Genomic DNA, 20,801 nt, shown 5'->3' on the forward strand with positions numbered 1-20,801 from the left:
AAGTACCCACGCCATCACACTTTTTTTCAAGCTACACGTGAAACAATGTTTACTCTTGTCATTGTAAAACTTCCTTTACCCAAGGTTTGAAAAAACTGCTGCCAGCTCACTCTGCCAGGAGTACTATCCTATGTGCATTGTATTTCCATGTAGATGCAATTGCTTTAGTTACTTTCGCTCTCTATGTGAAGTATGCTTACCCAGCCATTCCCACAACTTCATGCATCTGTGGTGGGCAACATTACTATTTTATGAGATTGAAACAAATTTTTTACCAACAATGACCCAGAGAAAAAGACAATGGGGAGGGGGGGCGGGTGGTAAGAGAGGGAGAGGAAAACAATGACAAAGATAGAAAAGTGGATGGAAAAAACTTGCAAAAATAAGACGGTCAGGAGAAGTGTAGGCCAGTGAAACAGAAAGGTAATTGTAACAATGGCTTTCAGCAAAGGGGCCCTAGGAAAACATTTGGGGCTCTGCAGTTATGTTTCTACAATTTACACAGTGCCTCAAAAGCTTACCACCTCCACATTTAGTAGCCGACATCTTGTGTTATTATTGTTAAAATTGAAGTTACTATATCACCATTACATTCACCAGCACAACCGTGGAATTAGTACCACCAGAATACCCACACAAAGAAAGGACACATGCAATTCCATTCTTAACTAGCACATTCAAGAAAATACTGACGTATGGAAGTAAATATTTCAAGTTTGCATAGAAAGAAATATCCAAGTACGGAGATGTAGTAACAGTGAGACCACAAATAGGGCCAGTGATTCGGATCTGCATTAGACTGCGCTTGCTAATAAGAACTTTACTTGAGGGTGTGACCTGGAAGCATGGCTGTTGGACGTGAGCTCTCGAGCTCCCGGCCAGGCAAGTTGATTCCCCCCGAATCCTGCCCCATCCTGACAACTTGCGGTGGCCACAACTGATGTAGCATGCTGCAGTGCCGTTCCTGACTTTTGGCTCGACATTAGGGGCTAGAATTCCACGGTTTGGGTGTGAGGCCTGGTTGGGCCTGTGAGTGGTGTAGGCGGACTGCCAGGGGAGATAAGGACTCACCCTCACCCATGCCCCCATATGCCCCCCGTATCCAATGAGAGCGTGGGTTCCTGGGCCTCTGTCTGGGTGAACATCAGCTTTGGGGGCTAGTGACTAATGTGGCTTTGCTCCCGGGAGGGCCTTTGTTGGGGGCCACCACCTGTGTAGACCTTGAGGGAGAGCCGGACTCCTGACCCCGTGCTGGACTGTCTCACCCCTTTCAGAGAAGATAAACCCTGAATGAGGTGGTTGGGGGGCTTTGAGAGGCGTACTGGGTCTCCCCGTGCGCATTGTGGACTAGTATGCGAGGGGCGGCAGCAGTGTGAGCGGAGGTGCTCTGGCCTGTTTTGTGGCTTATACGACTGGGGCATACTGCCTCACGGAGGCCCGGGGCTTGCTGGAGACTATCATGGATTCTAGTGTTGGTGGGAACGGTGAGTGTGTTTTATCTGAGAAAGCCCCATGCAACACCTCCCGGACCCCGTTGCTGAGTGGGGGAAGCATGTACCCCCGCTCTGTGCCTGATAATTGGTGCGTGGGGAGCACCCGACTCTGGGGCTTCCGTAGACTGGAGCGGAGCTACTGAAAGCACTTCTTGTCTCTGGTGTAGCACAGGCTGCTGAGGCTTGGGATCATTCTTGCTGCAGACGCGTGTGGCCGTGACTGCTGTGGTGGTTTGATCAACTACACAGGGTGCTCGCCCTGGAGGAAGTCAGTTGACCAGATCCTCCTATTTGGCTACTTTCTCACCTCCCCACTCCCCCCGACAACAACAAGGTGATGGATGGAATGCTTGAATTAATCTCAGCCACTGGCAGTTGCTCGGGCCACATCCCAGTCCATCTTTTTCTGCCCATCGTGCCTCCTCTGTTTGGACCCAACCACATGCAAATCTGTCTTAAACCTGCTCTTCATGGGAGCAGTCCAACAATGGATTGGGAAGCATCCTGAGTGATTATCAGTGGCTGAGATTAATTCAAGCGGTCCTTCCATCAATGTTTTGTATAGTTATTGTCGCCCTAAGCTTTTACATAGTCTACCGGGTGGTTCCTTGGTGTGATCTATCCACTCTTGGTGGGGGTTATCTGGAGCAAAAAAAGGCACAGTAGTGCAGAAGGGAACCATCTAGGCTTGATTGGATGCTGCGTTAAGATCTGCTATGCATTGGCCAAAAAGCAAAGCGGGGCCAAAGCTGCCTGCTTCCACTGCATTGGCATGTAGAGTCCCTGTCCTAGACATTTCAGACGGCTACGTATGCATCCCTACACATGTTCACGAAGCATTATTGCCTGGACAGTTCGGTTCGCGAGGAGGGGCATTCTACCTCCTTGGTCCTGCAGGACTTTCTGGTTTGAGTCCATTCAGAAGTCCACCTCCGAATAGGTATTGCTTTGGTAACTATTCAAAAGGTGCAGACTCTGCAGCTAGAAGTCTCTATTAGAACAAGTTACTTACCTTCAGTAAAGCTCTTTCTGGTAGAGACCATCTAGCTGCAGATTTTTCACTGACCCTCTCATCCTCTACATTCCGTGTTTGGACTCTAACCTTTTAATAAGATCCCAAGTCTAGGAATCTGCACACTGTTTACCAATTTGTTTATGGGGCTCTGCATCGGTGCAGAACCGTGTCAGTGTGGAGCCACAAGGTGCAACTTTCTGGTGTGCAGAGGTACTGCTGAAAAGTTTCTGGACCCAGTGTAACGCCTGGGGAGTATTCAAAATGTAAGGACTCTTCTTCTAGACTCAGTCTCTACCAGAAAGAGTGTTACTGAAAGTAACTTGTTCTTCAATCCTTATTGTCAGACTGTGTAAATGGTAAGTCCTTCAGTCGTCCATGTCTGGATTCCTTATCCAGAGCTCTATTTGAAGCCCCCTTTGGGGGTTGCTGTCTAATAAAACAAGCATTTTCAATGCAATCGGTCTCGCCTTCGGGACCTTATATGTATTTAACTATGCAGCACATTAGCCTGGGTGCTGAAACATCTACTGTTCTTTAACATCAATCAATCAATAAATCAGGGGGTTTATAAAGCTCGCTACTCACCCGTGAGGGTCTCTAGCCGCAGGGGGAACATGGAGGGAAGGTAAGCAACAAACTGCGTGACACGCCAGGTATGGGAACACATGGAGAGAAATATTGCCTTTCAGCGGGAAACAGTATAATTCAAAGCTCTGTGTTTAATATAAAATCAGGGCCTTCGATGGTCATATCACAGAAAATACAAGTTTTAAAAAAAATATTAATGTCTATGGGTGCCGGTGGAAGACCATTTCTTTGGACTGGGATCTAGAGAATGTTAAGTGATTCTGGTATTTTACTGACCTCTGCTGGTCGTTTTTTATCAAGAAAGTTTAATAGAGGCAGTTGCCAGGGGGAAAAAAAGTCCCTCAGCCAAAAGCAATATTGGTATTTTACTGACCTCTACTGGTCATTTTCTATCAAGACAGTTAAATAGAGGCAGTTGAACAGAAAATAAAGTCCCTAAGCGGAAGCAGACTAGTCCTAGGGCTGATCTCCAGAGCCCACAAAGTACATACTAAAGTATTTACAAGACGTCTCGAATGCTCGACTTAAAAATGTTAGTTGCCGTATTTATAATGTGTACCTCCTACAAAGAAGTAACTTCTTTCTTGACCAGGGCTCAAGGGTATACGGTGCCTGCTGCACCCAAACTGTGACTGAATATCATCACTTAAACAGTGAAGAGCGAGAGCTTGAAGGTGCATTTTCAGAGTTTGCATTAGGAGCTTTTAACATTCTCGTTACGCCCGAGTGAAGTGCAATCTGCAGGTTTCTGCTGCCAATTGTAGCTCTGCTGACTGCTCGTAACCCCACCACCACTCCCAAGTTTTTCCAGCAATGAATGATATGATGAATTAGTGTATTTTTGTTGATTGGAAAACCAGTTGCCTTCAGCCGCTTCTCCACTTAAGATGGACCAATTAGTGTGATGGTGTGGGTGGGGTAGGGGGTATGTTAAACCCAAGGACCTAAAGCCGTCTACCCAAAATCACACATTCTGGTTACATGGTAAAGATCCACTATGATTTTCGTTCCATTGGTCACAAGACCATATTTTAGCCACAATTTTTTTGAAGTGCTAGGAAGGTGAAGTACTGTAGCAGCCTTTTTTCATTTTTTTATTTGGAGGATTGCAATCTGCAGGTTACAAATATGAATTCAGGTGCGCCTGCCCTTAAATGAGCAAATTGGAGGCCTGAGGCACAAGTATATAAAGCAGTCTGCTAATCGCATTATGTTCAGCCAGGTGAAGATCCACTGTCCTTTTAGTTTCATTTGCCAGAAGACCACATTTTATCTATAGTTTTTTGTAAGAAAGTTACTCTATATATACTGGACTAGAAGGAAGTACAGTGTGTATAGAGTCCACCAACCCCAGAGGTATAACAGAGGTTAAAGTCAGAACTGACCTTACTCTCTAAAGTGGTAGCTTGGTCGAGCAGTAAGGCAGTACCAGAGGACAGTGTAAAGCATTTGATGTGCACACTCAGCCAGCAAAAGGTTTTACACACTCAAGGACTGAACTCCAGGCCAATTGTTTGTATATCCAAATATATGGCTGTTTTATTTTTAGAACCAAAAATATACTTTTCAAATTACGAGTACTCTTGGTTTCAACCTCACAGCATACGCAGATGACACGCAGATAGTGGTGTCACTGCTGCCGGGCGAAATAGACAGCACGGCAGATAGGTTCAGAGGCTGTTTGCGAGAGGTGGGCAACTGGATGGCACAAAACTGTCTTAAGCTTAACTCTTCAAAGACAGAAGTGATACTCTTCGGTTCCAAGGACAACTTCTGGTCCCCTAGATGGTGGCCAGAAGAAATGCCCCCCCCCCCCCTCCTCAGTGGCTAAGGTAAAAAATGTAGGCATACTGGTGGACGACTCGTCTTTTAAACCACAGGTCAATGCACTATCCTCATCCACGCCTTACATCCTTAAAACAAATAGGAAAGTGCTGCCATTCTTGGAGATGGAGCACAGGAAAACTGTGGTTACTGGACTGGTTCTATCACGTCTGGACTATTGTAACAGCCTTATGCTGAACGCCCAACAAGGTCCACTAAACCAACTCCAGATCCTGCAGAACGCAGCCGCCTCCTAAGTTTGCCTCGGTAGCCCAGGATCTGGTTAAACTCCACTGGCTGCCAGTCCGAAAAAGAATAGTCTTCAAAGCACTCGGCGTGGTTTTCATGGCTCTACATGACCTTGGCCCTCGATGCATGAAGCTGCTCTTCCACTGGCATAAGCCAACAAGAAACTTAAGATCCGGAGAGCAGGCGTTGGTATCAGTCCCGAGAGTTAAGAAAGCGCGATGGGGAGGCAGGAGCTTTTCCCTAGGCGCGGCAACTGCTTGGAACAGTCTACCACTCAATCTCAGGCAAGCGACTGACCTGCTATCTTTCAGAAGAGCGCTAAAGACCTGGCTCTTTACTCACTAAAAAAGCTCCCTACCCACACACTAGTTCAATTCACGCCAGCGCCAGGACACCTCCGGGTAACAGAGAGCTCTACAAATGTGAAAAATAAATAAATAAATAAATCTCATGTAAATACTTTGCAGAGGAGCAATAAGTTTGTACATACAATAATTACAGGTTAGCTAATAAGCAATACAGTTCTGAAACGCACTCTAGCATTGAGCTCAATGGGTTTTCATAGGAAAGTACAGTTGATTACTTTATGTAAGTAAGTAAAGAGACTTTATTCGGTTTTGATTCAAACCATTAAAGTACATGTGCAGTATCGACAATTTAAAACATTTTACAACACAGAATAGTTATAAGACATGAGTGATAAAATACAAAAGTGTGGGTTACAGCCAATTCCATACATTGCAAATTCATTAATAAAGATAATCAATCGACAAAAAATACCATCATTGGTCCAGACAATTTCTCAGCTTAATAGTCCATTTTAAAAATTCAGTAACTTGAAGAATACTGTCACTGTGCAAAAGTTGCAGATACGTTAGTGCTGGTCTGATCTGATTAAAATTGAGTTTCTTTAAAAGATCTACCAGATAGCGTTTGCGAGGATAATCATAAAATTTGCATAAAAATATAAAATGTAGCATATCCTGTGGAGACTTACCGTCGCAGCCACAGGGAGCATTAGGTTTAATAAAAGCAAAATGTTTTGGTCTAAACAGCAGATGATGAAAAAAGTTTAATCTGAACCTCGTTAGCAGGAACTTCTCATGGGAAGTCAACGAGCCCATCAAATAGGGTTCCATCGTATCACCTGTTTTTAACATAGCAAATTTTCTTACACTGGGTTTCAGGAGCTCCTCTCCTTCTCTTTTGAGCTTTCTGTCCACAATGAAGGCATGCTTAATTGCCTCCACATCACCCTTAACTATCCCACTCGGATGCTCAAACAGGTCAAAGCGGCCGAGCCTTGAGAAGTTTGATTTCAAATATTTTAACCAGGGTGTGCCCATTGCCTTATCCTGAGACAGATAATCTCTCATAATCAGGTGGGTCAGTGGTATATCTTGATTCAGCCACAATTTTAGCCAGCAAGTCAACGGGCGTAAAGAGAAAATATCGAAATTAGATGTGCCTACTGGGACACACAAAAGACGTTTCATGAAAGAGTTTTCAGCAATCTGTAGTTGCTCACCGGCCACATAGCCCCATATTTCACTGCCATAAACGGCAGTTACCACTGATTTTGCATTATAGAGTTTCATCATGGCATTATTCGGTTTCTTCCCGAGTTTTGATGCAAAGTTAAAAATAGTAGTATTTGTCCTTTCTATGTCCCTTTTCTTTTTATCGAGATGTGGACCCCAGCTAAGTTTGGAATCGAAAAGGACCCCAAGATACGAGAGTGACTTCGTAATGGGGATTGCTACATTATCTATTTTAAATAAGACGTTCCTTCTTGGTTGTTGGCCAACTTGCATAATAAAGGATTTAGAGTTGTTGACCAGGAGGTCTCTGTCCGACATAAAATTCTTAAAAGCATTTAATAAGGCTTGGAGACCTTTCTCTGTTCTAGAAATTAAAACTGCATCATCTGCATATAAAAGAACTGGAATACCTCGCCTGCCGACTCTAGGACAGTCAGCCTTTACATTCTGCAATACGCTATCAAGCTCGTTAATATAAAAGTTAAAAAGAAAGGGGACGAGAATACATCCTTGACGCACACCCTTCCCAATATTAAAATTGCCAGTTACACACAGGTCTTGGGAATACCTAACATTAGTACTAGTGTTACTATGTAGATCAACAAGGAAGTTGACAATCCCACTGTCAACACCCTTGTCCCTCATGGACTGCCACAGCTTTCCCCTATTAACACAGTCGAAAGCTGAAGACAGATCCATGAAAGCAAGGTGGACAGTGTCCTTTTGGGCAACAGTGTATTTGCTTAATATTAGAAAGAGGTTCAGGCACTGTGTGATAGTAGAACGTCCACTGCAGAAGCCGTACTGAGAAATGGACATAATACTGTTTTCCAACGCCCAGTCAGAGAGCCTCTGCAGTAGGAGTCTGCCCACTATTTTAACTATAGAATCGATTAGTGAAATCGGTCTGTAACAAAGAGGGCTACCCTTGTCCCCCTTCTTAAAAACTGGGACAATCGTTGATACCCCCCTTGACTGTGGGCAGCCAATTTTAGCAGCTGCGTTAAAGACCGATTCTAATATGGGTGCCCAAAAGCTGGGCTCAGACTTATATAAATCCGGCGGGATCCCATCCGGACCCGGAGCTTTCCCAGCTGTAAGCCCCATTATGCCCTCAATTACCTCACCTCTGTCAAACCTAATGGGATCACCACTATTGCAAGGAGGAAAATTGACATTATCATTCATCGTAGAATCCTACAGTTGTATGTAGTGTGTTTCCCACTCCTCCTTTGTTATGCAGCATTCCAGGCCATCCCCTGGGTCCTGGACCAAAAATGGTCTTTTTACTACTGCCCAGAATCTGGAGCTACACTTCAAAATAGAGGGGTCGAGAATCTCACTCCAAGCCTCTTCTCTTAAAAATGCCTTGCGTCTATTAATAACAGCTTTGTATTCTTTCCTGCACCGATGAATATTCACCTTTATTCTAGGATTTGCTGCCAGGGCTATCCTTAAGTAACGTGACGCCCTAGAGCAGTCGTGGTCAAACCATCTTGGTCCCCTGATCTCTGTACGCTATGCTGGGGCTAACATCAAGTAAGACACCTTGTCTGAAATATTTTGAAAAGCATTTAGAACCTGGTATGGTTCCACCCCTTCTTGAGTACATTTTGCAATTTCCACAGTACAGTTATCCTTAATGTCTTTATACAACAGGTCCGGTGTGATCATAGACCATTTACTTTATGGATTACTTTGGTAGTTCCAGGACTAGATCTTTGATTCAGTTCTGGGGTCTAAGCTGAAACCAGATTAGCAAAAACGTTTTAGTTACAGTGATGATTTTTCCTGAATATAAAGCTGTTTTAAAAGTTCACACTTAGAAACTTTTCGAGGTGATTCTCACAATGTTTTTCAATGGGAGGAAATTCAGGTTACAGGTAAAATACAATTGCGTTACTTTTGTAACCCAGCACTAGTCTCCTAGGGCCAGCACTGTGGGCTTAGCTCAAAACAGGTAGGTAATTGCGTTTCAGTATTTCGTACGATTTTTAAAGAATATTTGCAGTTTTCAAAAGTAGACAGAAGAAATTTCATAGAAAAGCAGACAATGGGTTCCTATGGAGAAAATACAGGTTACTAGTAAGCCCGCTAGGTATTACTTTTGTGGTTCAGTACTGGGCTGAAAGGTACAGTACTGACTTCTCTCCTGATCACAGGTGAGTATTTTCGAATTCGGACTTCGGCTGATTTTATAGGAATATTTTCAGTTTTCAAAACTTCACACTTTAAAAATGTTCGAGTCAAAAATGGGTCAATGTTATCCAATGGCAGGTAAGTGAATTACTGGTTTCCAGGTGAGTACTTGGTTGGTGAAGTTAGGCTTCTGGGCATAGACTCAGGGGTCCCCCAGGGTCAGGTGAGTACAGTTAGTTCAGTCCCAGCGGCGCAGGATCGGCCGGGTGCACAGGTAGGTAGGCCCAATGTTATCCAGTGTGGGAAAGGGGGCCTTCGGTTGGTGGCTGCTGGCGAGCAAGCCACGCGGCTCTGGGAGCTGGGCTCCTGGTCACTTGCTCAGGGCAAGGGGGGAAGTAGGATAGGGCAAAGAGGTCACAGCCAGCGGCACTCGGGCGGCTGGGTGCAGGGTGCTTTTGAGCCGTCGGGCGCTCAATGTTATCAAATGAGGATCTTGAGAAAGGAACAAAGGCTTCAGGCTTGGGGACGGTGACTCTCCAGGGGCGACCAGCACTTCGAGAGGTAAGTTGGGATGTTGGAGCACAGGTAGGTACCCCAAAGGGTGGCACAGGGGGCCGCAGGGACACTGGGTGCAGGGGTGTCTTTGGGGGTTGGAAAAGCTTACCCTCGGCTGGTCGGGGTGGCCCCTGGTTCAGAGTCTGCAGGCGTCGGCTGGTTCGTCGAGGAGGGTCTTTGGGAACTGGACTTCGGGTCCCAGTCGCCGGGGGGACGTCCTCGTGGTCTTGGTTCGGGTTGGCCCGGGCTCGGCTGGTGCAGAGTGGGCTGGTCCGGAGCTTCCTGTTGGGCACCAGGTGGGTTGTTGCAGCAGAGGCTCTGCTGATGGGAGTCCCAATCGTCGAGAGTGTCAAGGCAGGCAGGTCCTCTGGGTGTCCCAAGGTTGCTGTCCGTGGAGGTCGCCGGGTTTAGGCAGGAGCAGATTCCAGGATCAACAGGCCGGTAGGGCTGGGGCCAAGTCAGTTGTTGTTGTCCTGTTAGCAGCTGCATGGCGGGTCTTCTTCTCCTTGATCTTCTTTCTTTTTTTTCCCTTCTATTGGGATCTGAGGAAGGAAGGTTCAGGGAGACCCTAAATACTAAATTTAGGGGCGTTACAGGTAGGGCAAGGGCAGGGACCAATGGGTCCCGGTCCTGGGGTGAGTACACCCCGTAGCCTGCTCCTCTCCTGTGGGAGGGGGGCAGGGGCCTAGCTGGGATTGGGCAGGACTCCCCATCTGCAAGATGGCCGGAGCCCGGCGTTGTGCTTCACCTCGCCTCCTCCACCTGAGGGGTGGAGTTGGCACCCCCCCCCCCCTTCCTGACATAGTTTTTCCTGCCAGTCTTCCCGCCAGAGTGGGGGTAGGACTGGTGGGGGGCTAGTTGCTAGGTACAGCAAATGGTCTGGAGAAGCTCTCAGAGGTGGTATGCCTTAGAAGCTTACCCCTGTCTATCCTGGGGGAGGAGACATGGCACCTCGCCCAGGATGTGCTTTGTTGCAGACCCAGAAGAGCGAGGGGTTCTCCACTCAGGGGTCCAGCAACATGCCTGCTGTGTGGCAGCCTCTGCAGCCACTCAGCCAGACGTAGTTTGTAGGTTTGGGTTTTTGGAGGGCATCTCTAAGATGCCCTCTCATGCATTTTACATTAAATCCCACATTGGCATCAGTGCGGGTTTAATGTGCTGAGAAGTGTGGTATCAAACTTGTCAGTCTTCAGGAAAGCCATTATGGTGCTGTGGAGTTCGTGAATGACAACCTCCCAGCACCATATACTCTTAAATGGCAACACTGCACTTACATTGCCCAGGAATGGCCCTGGGTACTGTAGGGGCACAGGGCTCATGCACCTGGGCCCTCACCTCTGGCATAGGGCACCCAGCTAGAGGGGCGAGTGAAGTATGCCAGGGCAGTGGGTTCTGTGGGCATGGCACACAGGGATGTGTGCCATGTCGACTCTTGCTTTAGTTTTGTACTTAGGCACTCAGCCTGCAAAGGCAGTGTGTGGGTGCCAGGGTACAGGGCCCCTAAGGGTGGCACAATAAGTGCTGCAGCCCTTAATGGTCTTCTCTGAACACCATACCCTGGGTACCTAGGGTACAATTAACTAGGGGCTGACAGGGGCCAGAGAGGCCAATTGGGTATTTTGTTTCAGCATAGCTTTTCTTTGTAGGGAAGGAACACAGGCCCTGGGTACCTGATTGGCAGGGACCCAGGACACACTCAGTCAAAGTACATCGGCAGTTCAGAAAAAAGTGGGGGCATACCAAGGCAAGAAAGATGGCACTTTCTCACATTTAAAAAAAAAAAAAGTTTTGCTCAGCAGTCTAATGCTGGGGATGTTAAGGTCCTTGAAAGTTAAAGGAAAGTATTGCTAGAAAACAAAATAGGAAAAACTCTCAGCTTTCCAACTTCCATTTAGAAGCATTGTGTTTTGCTAAAAAACAAAACAAAATCTAGATAAACTTCATAACTTTTTATGAGGTCTCCCAACAGGCATCTTTTCATTTTAGTATTACCCAAGGGTCAAAATCGAGTATTTCAATAAAGACTTCACAATTTTTTGGTTTTCCATCTTAACAGTCTTGCCACTGTTTCACATACTAGAACTTTGAAGAGCTTTCTTCTTCGGTATACTAGCCTCTTTCCACTCTCTCCGGCTTAGACCTCTCGGCCAAACGCTCTTTGCTTAATATTCTTTTTGGTGCTCTTGTTTCTTTCAAGCCATCTTTTTACTTGCGACAGTGTTTAACTTCCGTATAAAAAAAAGTACTCATGCCAAAATGTAACATGGCCCTTGCTACAAAGTTAGGAATGACTAAACATACAACTAACCACGGCTCATAAAATTACAAGTTTTGTTCATGAGTGGCCCATCCAGCGTAGGCTTTTTTAAATTGTATTTTACACCATATTTTATACTAAGATGAAAAAAAAAAAATCTTAAATGCAAAAAAAGGTGACTATATTACGTACTTAAAGTAGCAAATTTCATACCACCCAATCATCGTGAAAAATAAATATCCCCAATAGCACACATTATTTAAAACAACCATATTTATACATGCATATTTACACACATATTACTACAATGCAAATATCAAATTTCAAGTAATGCACTACAGAAAAATTGACAGACGAAAATCAAAATGCGCTTCTTTTATATTGCACTCTGCAATTACTTTACACAGGGAAGCTAACGATCCTAATTTTTGTATGGCCTCTTTGTTATCATTTTAACTTCCTGCACACATTTCACACCTTGCTTGCTAGTTTTGGTCAAATAACTTTTTGGTTAAATTAAAAAAAAAAAGCACCTCAACTTTTATATTTTCTCATCACTCATGCCTCTTTTTTTTTTTTTTTTTTTCTTTAGCTAATAACTTTGCTGCCGTTTGTCGAATCTTCACAACATTTTCAAAAGTAGTTTTCTACTCATTTCAGCTGCTGCCTGGAAAATGTTGGGGTGATTAATTAAGCAGGGGCCGAGAAAAAGGAAGGGTGTCCCAAAACGCATTTTCCCCAAGCGATTTTTGCCATAGGCATAGGGGATTTGACCTGACTACTGTCCAAACCGCTGAACGGAATTGCACCAGATTTGGTTGAAAGCTAAATCTTGGTACAGAAGGAGTGATTTTAAGTTGGTGGCAATCTGTTCAGTAGTTTTATAGTTATAAAAGAAAAAAGATTGATGTATTTCTAGAAATCCAGAAGCCAACAGTGCAGTGATTGGCTGCCAACACTTCAACCAGGAAGTAGTAGCAGCCATCTTGGGACTCCAACTTGGCTGAGTCCCAAGAAAAAGGCAAAAAAAACAACACAGGGGCTAGGATAGGACTATCCTGACCCCATAGGCCTCCCTGGTGGTGGGGTCCCACCTGCTGCCAAAAACCTATTCGTAAATATAAATATTGCAGCGAATTTGCAGAGGATCCGCTGCAAAATTAAAAAACCAAGCTCCGTCTCCCGCTGTCGTTTTTTAAAGTCCCCTAGTTGGGCCAGGTCCAGGGAGGAGGTTAATTATAATATGAAGGCACACACGGCCCCTTCCCTGGGCCACTGTAGGCCCTGGGGACTCCATTCCCCAGGGCCTGTCTGCTGAGAACAAAGGGGAAGGGTGTAATGAGCCCTCTTCCCGGCCCGAACATTCTAAGCTGCTCCCTGCGGGCTGGAGCAATTCCGGCTCCCGCTGGATGGGGGGAGCCGGCGTGGACTTTAAATCTACCCCTCACACCCCGCCCCCCTCCCAAAGCGCCCAATGACCTGGTAGGTGTCCCCCCTTGCCCACAGTAAATATAGTGGTGGGGGCCCAGGGCATGGGGTCCCCCGGGCCAAAAACGGTCTCGGAGGAGGGCTATATACCCCCTTAGCATTTAAAAAGAAAATAACCATGAGTATTTCAATGTTATTTCTGATGAGACTCTTCAAACGGCTATCTGAGTTGTGTGCAGGCACGCAAGACTCATATGGATTACTTTTCAGGCTTCTGAATGTTTAATTTATGAAAATGACGCTAATCCTATTGTGTATTTATGGGCAGATCACTTATCTTTCTTTTGTGAGGTATTTTGCACTCACAAGTGATAAACAGACGTTGCTCTTTGGGTTATTAACTTTATTTCCCTATTGGTTGCTTTCTTGACACATTCAGGTTTTTTTTTTAGTCTCTGGTCACTGATACTTTATATTAGGGACATCTATTCTTTTTATGTATACATATACTGGATTGGTTATTTTGGATTAATGAATGTACTGTATGATTTTGTAGCCCTGAGGAAGTAATTTGTGAGGCAAAACCTGAGTTGGCTAGAGGTGTGAAGCTCCGAAATAAACACGCATCTACACGATGAAGACTTATACTAATATTTTTTGAAGCTCAAGGGTTTCTGTTTTCAAATGCTTAAGTGTTCAATTCCTACTGGGGCATATTTAAAGTAAATTAGATCAGATTCATGCATTGTTTCGAAAATTCATTCAAATATATATCTTCTAAAGTAATCGGACTTTCAATTTCCTCTTGCTCGGTCTTCTAGACATAATACATGATTGTTGCACCAACTTGCCACTGCTCTCTATTTAGCATTTACGCTTCACCACTTTAGGAACTGTGCACATAAATTGCTATTCTTTTCATTGCAGACACCAGCATACTGCCCGTTATTGGTCCTGGTCTGCTAATCAAATTGGACAGATAAACAAAAGTTACCTGAACATGTTACTAAATTAACGCTATTCTGCTCCTTCCATGCAGCATTTATATAAATATCAAAGGCATGATGGCCTCTATCACTTTGATGAAAATGTAATTCACAGTATGTTTTCAAATCATGTCATGATGGAAAAAAAGACAAGTTAGCAGGATTCCAACTTGCGCAACGTGAACCCCGTGTGTTGCAAGTGCATCGCTTTAGCAACCAGGGACATTGCTCCATTGGTGCAGCTGATGCACGTGTGCCGGACCTAGAGGTGCTCACTTAACCCTATAACAATCTATTTTGCAAGCTAAACAGCTGACAGTCTGGGCTATTTCTTTTGGCTGGCCAGACGAACCTATCCCCAGGTTCATTCGCTTCTTCCCCCTCCCTACTTGAGGGAATACTCGAAGATATCTCACTCAAACTGGTTATCTGAATCCCATTTGTTCTAATCTTAAATAGATAGTCGAATTGTTTTGCAACAGTGAATACACGTCCCCTAGTGTAATCCTGATCATCCTTTTATTTTACTTGCTTTCCATAGTTTCACCTCCTCTTGATGTTTTGTTAAAACTTCTTTAATCATATCCCAATTCTTTTAAGTTGCCTCTGGTAGGTTCACTAATGTCCTTCTGTAGATTTTTGTATTTCTTCTTGCAATTTAGCCACCTTCCTGTCTTGGTTTATAATTGATTTCTCCATCAGAATACTGGAAGAATTTGTTAGATTTTTTCCATCTGGTCATAAGATCCGGCGCAAAGTCATCATAAGCAGGAAAAATTGGAACCCTTAAACAGTATCTTAAGAACAGGCAGGTCCCACGTGGTTTAAGTGTAGCTCCATCCCACCATTTAGCTATCTTTGACCTCAACGTCTGTAGTCTGATACACTTGTCTTTAAGTCCCTCTTGCGGATTCTCATCCTGTTTACCAATTCTGTCTAAAGAAATTCCGGCTTTTAAGTCCCAAAAGAGGTCCTCGGCCATCTTTTCTCTTTCTTTTTATTTGGATACATGATCTCAACTGAAGTTCTTCTGTCAATCAATTACAGGCTCACAAATGCAATGAAGCGTGCAGCCCCTTCACAAAAACGTTCAACTCTGCAGATGTAATGGCTAGGAATCTCAGATTCCTGCGCACATCCCCCATTTGTAGCGTATGAAAATTGTTGCATTATCTATGTAAAGTAGTTAAGTGCTTCTAGGGGGAAGGGGTGACCATCATACAACCCACAACTGGAATTTTACCAAATTTGAAAACCAACTCTTGAGCGCCAAAATACAATCGTCCAAGCCTTTGTCAGTGATGATGCTTGTTTATTTCGTAGCTTCACCACTCTAGCCAACGTGTGTTTCATCTTCTAAAATACTTTGAGGGCTAGAACACTTTCTTAGCACATTATCAGAGAGCTGGGATAATTTGCTTGGGAATGATCTCATAAGATTGTCTCTTTTGCATGAGCCTTTGACTCCCACAACTGTGCCGACTAAGTACTCTCACCCTGCATTGTTGTGGTTTCTGCCAGCACCAAAGTCGTTAACATTAGGGAAGGACCCTAACTCACTGTCTTGATATTGTCTGGGTACATTCAGTTGCTGACATTGTCATTTATATATTTATTTGCCCACTTTCTTGCCATTTACACCAGTAAATTCATGTAGCAACCAGGAGCATGCTGCCTCTTCTATTTATTTATATACATATATATAGTGGTGTGCTGTGCCACTCCATTGTCCAAAAGGCAAAATGACAGTCCACACGCCAACGTGTGTTAATAGGGGGTAGCGGGTTTGTGGACTGTCAATGTGTCGTCATATTGTGTTCTTTATAGAGGCAAATCTTAAGCTCTTTGCTACATTCGAGCAGGATTGGGGCAGTCCTGAAGGAAAGGATACTTGAACTTGCTATTCTTGTTTAAATATTGTGCATCTGAATCATTAATCAGCTAGCCCTGTTATTACCGCTTTCTGTGCTGGTGATGAACATATATCCATATGAAAGTATTTTTGCCGCGCTGATGTGTAGCATAGGCTAGTGAAACCTTTTCAAGATGGAGTAGCTGTTTAGTTCCATGGAACACATCATGTAGTATTTATTTATTAATTTAACAGTTATATATAGCGCTGGCTAAACCCAGGGGTATCAGAGCGCTTTACAGAGGTTAGAAGTGGACATAAGTTACAAAATTACAATTGTACAAAAAGGAAAAGCATGAAAAAATATGAGCAAAATGTGAAGAACAAAAAATACATGAACAGAAAAATAAGTAGTACATTTAGTCCATGACAGGATTTGGATAGATGTGTAAGCATGGGTGACAATGGGTGGAGGGGGGAAAGTTTGGTGGTAGGGTGAGACCAAGGAGGGAGAAGGGAGAGTAGATAGCCTGTTGGAGTAGGCAGTGATTATATGAGAGCTAGTAGGAGGGTGGAAGTATATATGAGGGAGATAGGAGTGGTGTAGTAAGTCACCATCCTGGGCATGTAGTGAGACCCTGTAAGGTGGCCGGATTAAGGACCACAGTATTTGTAGAGAAAGTGTCCCTTGAGATCTTTTTAGAAGCTAACCAATGAGGGGTTGCAACGTAACTCTTTGGGGACTGAGTTCCAGATAGTAGGCGCATAACCGGAGAAATAGCGTGATTGGGTGGATTTCTTGTATACTAAAGGAGGTACCAATATGAGGGTATTGGTGCCCCTCTAATTCTCTGGCGCAGCCCGCTTTGTGACATTTTTGTGAGAGATACAGAGTTGTTTGAAGATGCAAGGCTTTATGCGTAATGCACGCGTTCTTGTAGGTGGATATGCCTTCTATGGGAAACCATTGGAGATCTTTGAGGATGGAGGAGATGTGATCGAACCTCTTGTAATCGGAAATAAGCCTGGCCGCGAGATTGTGTTGCCCTTATGTGATGATAGTAAGGCCTACCAGCATTGTCTCAACTAATCTAGATTCTTGTTTAGATTGTTAATCCTACTTTGTTGCCTCAATTTGTTTTGTAAGGACTGGGAAATGGGCTGTCTGTTCTTCATATTATTTTGTTGTTCCTTGACAGGGTCTATGACACCACCAGTCTGCATTCAGAAGCTCCCCCTCTTCTCCTGTCACTGAAGTAAGTTGGAGGTTTGGTTTTTTGGGTATCATGAGTGCTAGAGCCTTTGACATTAGTGTTTGTTTTACTAACTGGTCTTCCTTCAACGTCTACCGTGGGCGAACCAAGAACTGCTATCCTCCGTATATGGGATATATGTGGTCTCCACTACCCCCTTACCTAGAGCACTGCCATCTCACCAGCAGTATTATCAGAGCGTCTAGTCAGGAGGTTTGCTAGCTCCCAAAAGTACATACTGCTGCTCTTGTATAATGGGGCGACCGGTTGTGGTCCCTAATGTATTTTCCAGTCTCTGTTCTGTATCTTAGGAAGACACTGCTCTTCTGGTTGAAGGAGACTCTATGGACACAATACAGGCCACTTTCGCTTCCCTCCAAATGTCGCTCGGCTGCTGTGGTCCCTGCTGCTGCGGAGACTAGTGCAGCCTTTTGTTTTCCAGAGTACTAGCAAGGGAGGCTGTAGGGCACCTGCTCCTGATTATCGATTCCCATCTCCTAAACAAAAGTTATTTCGATGTATATCAGGCTCCTCGCTTCAGTCTAAAAGCTACTTGCTTGTTGTGGTCCAATCCGTTCCTCTAAAACTGACGTTACTGCCTACCTTTCTAATAAGGGTGCTTTCAAGTAGCATCCTGTCTCTCACAAACACCAACACTTCTGGCAAGGCTTAAAGTGGCATTGCTTCCCATATTGACCAGAAGGTAGTACAACCTATTTACTTAGCTATTGACGCCCCTTTCAACCCCTCTTGTCCCCTATGCTTTAGGATAGTGAATTTGGATTGCTGATTGAAATGTGTGAATAGTCAACTAACACTCCCAGTAACACTTGATCAAGGTTTTGCATCAAATTTGAATTGTTTTTTTTCATCATTGCCAATTAAAATTCATCTCCCATCTTCCTCTCCCTTCAGGCACAACAATAACACAGGGCGTTGGCTCACCCGGTTTAGGCCCGTGTGGGACCCCCAACAGGAAGACTGCTTTGTGGTGGGCAGCATGGTCCAGCCCCGTCAGATCGAAGTCTTCCACGAGAGTGGCGAGCTGGTGCACGCCTTCAACGACGCGGATTACCTGGGCTCTGTCTGCTCGATTAATGTTATGCATCCAACGAGGAACATCCTGGTTGGGGGCAACTCCAGTGGCCGCGTGCACGTGTTCATGGACTAGCTGACAACGGACTCACGGGGTGCTTTTTTGACTAAAGCATCACTGCTGCCTACTGTGTTGGAGGATGCTTCCACTAAAAGTAGGCTCTTAGTGCAGTCATTCCTGAACACACTTGTGTCTGGGGAGCTCACCTCATTGCTGCCTCTAAGCTGCTTTCTATTGTATAATGTGGTCATGACTTCCTTTCTACATTTTCCTTTTTTGCGCTGTGACCATCATCTCTACTGTCTGACCTCAACAGAAACGCACAAGTCGGAGAGCAATGTGAAACAATTGCCTTTAAAGTTAATTTTAAAAAGTATGTCCTCTATTCTGAGGTGGGGTTTGGGTTTTTGTCATACTGACTTTTCATAGGCTTGTGGAGAATCTTGAAGCCTCTCCTAATTATGGTGTGCTAAAATGTCAGCCTTATTCACATTCTTGCTCCCTTGTGTATGATCGCTTAGGATAAAGCAGTATGCATTCACTTTGTGGCTTCCAACTTACCCGGCTAGAAAGCCTTTTTGAATAATATTTGGGAAGGCTATGAAGGGTAAACAACCCAACGAGAGTGTTAAATATATTTATTTGTTATTCTTTTGTAAAGAAAATATAGCATGTCTAATATACTTTCTTTGGAACGCCATCTTTAATGTTTCATACGCTTGTACTTGTTTTTTATTTTCTCTTTTGACACTGGGCCGTTTGAATCTCAATCATGTCGGGCATCTGCAAAATTCCCAAATTTGGAAGATATTGTTACTGACAATGTTACTTGTTCGTGCAGTGTTATAGTGCTTTTAGGTCTGGAACATCCCAAGCCCTCTGACCTTTTGTTCTTGGTGCATACGTTGGTCGTTCATCAAAATGTCTTTATAGTTTGTCAGTGTGGCCTTTTTTTCCTCAGTGTTTGTTTTTCTTACATTAAAGATAATCTGTTGCTACCTAGTGCTTGTGGTTGGTGATTGGTGTTGCTCCCTACCAGTTCAAGCCCTTGAGTCTGTAAACCAGCCACAAGCTGCTGTTCAAAAAAAGCCTATCGCATCCAGAGTTCAAAGACCTCCATAAGGTTCTTGAGACTTATTTGTGCATGAAACATCTCTGTTTCAGCTTGCAACTTCAAACTACTTTTGTGGATACTGGCTTTGAAACGTCTTGAAGCAGGCCGAATCACCTGCTTCTGATTCAACCCTGCTTCACCTTGGAGCACGACCTGTAGTGTGGGATTTTGAAGTACAAAAATGGCATTAAATGGATGCCAGTGCTGGGTAATTCTTTGTTAAAATATAAAAAAAAATCAGACAAAACAACAACAAAAAATATTTAACAGGGAGATGTATTTTTTTACCAAACTTTATTGGGTACTAGAAAGTGAATACAATGGTTTTTACCAGGTACATTAAGGCATTTTTGTTTTTTTGTTTGCCATCTTATAAAAGTATCTTCTTATTTGTAGATTAAATCGACTGGGTGTGGATAACAATAGATCATGGTACAGTCAATACTATTGTAAACAAATAATGCGTGCTTATAAGGTACAATGTTATCTCTTGGAACAATTTTGAACAGTTAAGTTTAACTGGAACTTCCCCTTCCCTTTACCACCCGCCACCCCCCCCACCCTCCCTCCTGGCCTGCCTTTTTTTGTATGTCATGCAGCCTAATACAATACATCTGTCTAAATAATTTTTGCTACCAGTTGCTGGTGGTCTGGTGCGTGGCTTGTAAATTGATAGGGCCCATAAGTAGTCCATGACATGTGTTATGTAGGGATATAGATACGTTATGGAGTAGGGGTGACGGACCCAGATATAAGGTCTAGCCTTCTAAAATCCTCTAACAAGCGGTCAACATGCGGTCAACAGATGTATTAAGTAAGAAATGAGAACCCAGTAAACCACCTTCTGTACTTCCAAAACGTCTGAAGGGTCTATACACTTAAAAACACAATGCAGTCACACAGACTGCAGGATACCGGTGTTGTGTCAGTGGCTTTTGTGTCTGGGTCGAGCATGTTAAAAAGAAATCGGCCTGTCCTATCGACCAATATTTTTTTTTTTTAAAGGGGGCCTTGGTACATGTGGTGTTACAGAATAACAATCGTTCCATCAGCGTCGTTCATGTGGTTTTCACATACCTGTACAGAGGAATATATAATTTGCTTTGCGACTGAATCAGGTGTAGTAGGTACAGAAAAGCTGCCGATGGACAATAAGAACACCTTAAAGTTGGTTCATGAAGTGAGGCAAGTAGTGTTGTACTAGTACTTGCTATCTAGATGCTCGTGGCAGTGTCTCCAAGCATCCAGAAGGACCGCCTCCGAAAGGGCTGAAGGTGGTGTGTATGGAGCTGGAGTAAGATCTGTCATCATCCCTCCACCCCCCATAACACACACACATCAGCCATGAGCTCTTTACAAAATGTTTGACCCAGCTGGAAGTATGTCGAAGAAAAGCCTAGGTAACCTCATG

At 44.2% G+C, this 20,801-nt stretch overlaps 1 protein-coding gene across 2 annotated transcripts in view; it reads left to right on the forward strand.

Moving 5' to 3' along the window:
- Positions 1-19,278, forward strand: part of WDR76 (WD repeat domain 76) — a 68,794-nt gene extending 49,516 nt beyond the window's left edge. The window contains exons 12-13 of one of the 2 annotated variants that reach the window (XM_078682952.1): positions 17,127-17,183; positions 18,096-19,278. In XM_078682952.1, coding sequence (XP_078539078.1) covers positions 17,127-17,183; positions 18,096-18,351 — 313 coding nt within the window. In that variant the 3' untranslated portion in view covers positions 18,352-19,278. The remainder of the gene's footprint in view (positions 1-17,126; positions 17,184-18,095) is intronic. The other variant, XM_078682951.1, reaches the window with a different exon arrangement.
- The last annotated feature ends 1,523 nt before the right edge of the window (positions 19,279-20,801 follow it).

Source organism: Lissotriton helveticus, chromosome 3_1 (assembly GCF_964261635.1).
Source record: "Lissotriton helveticus chromosome 3_1, aLisHel1.1, whole genome shotgun sequence".
In the NCBI taxonomy this organism is placed as follows: Eukaryota; Metazoa; Chordata; class Amphibia; order Caudata; family Salamandridae; genus Lissotriton; species Lissotriton helveticus.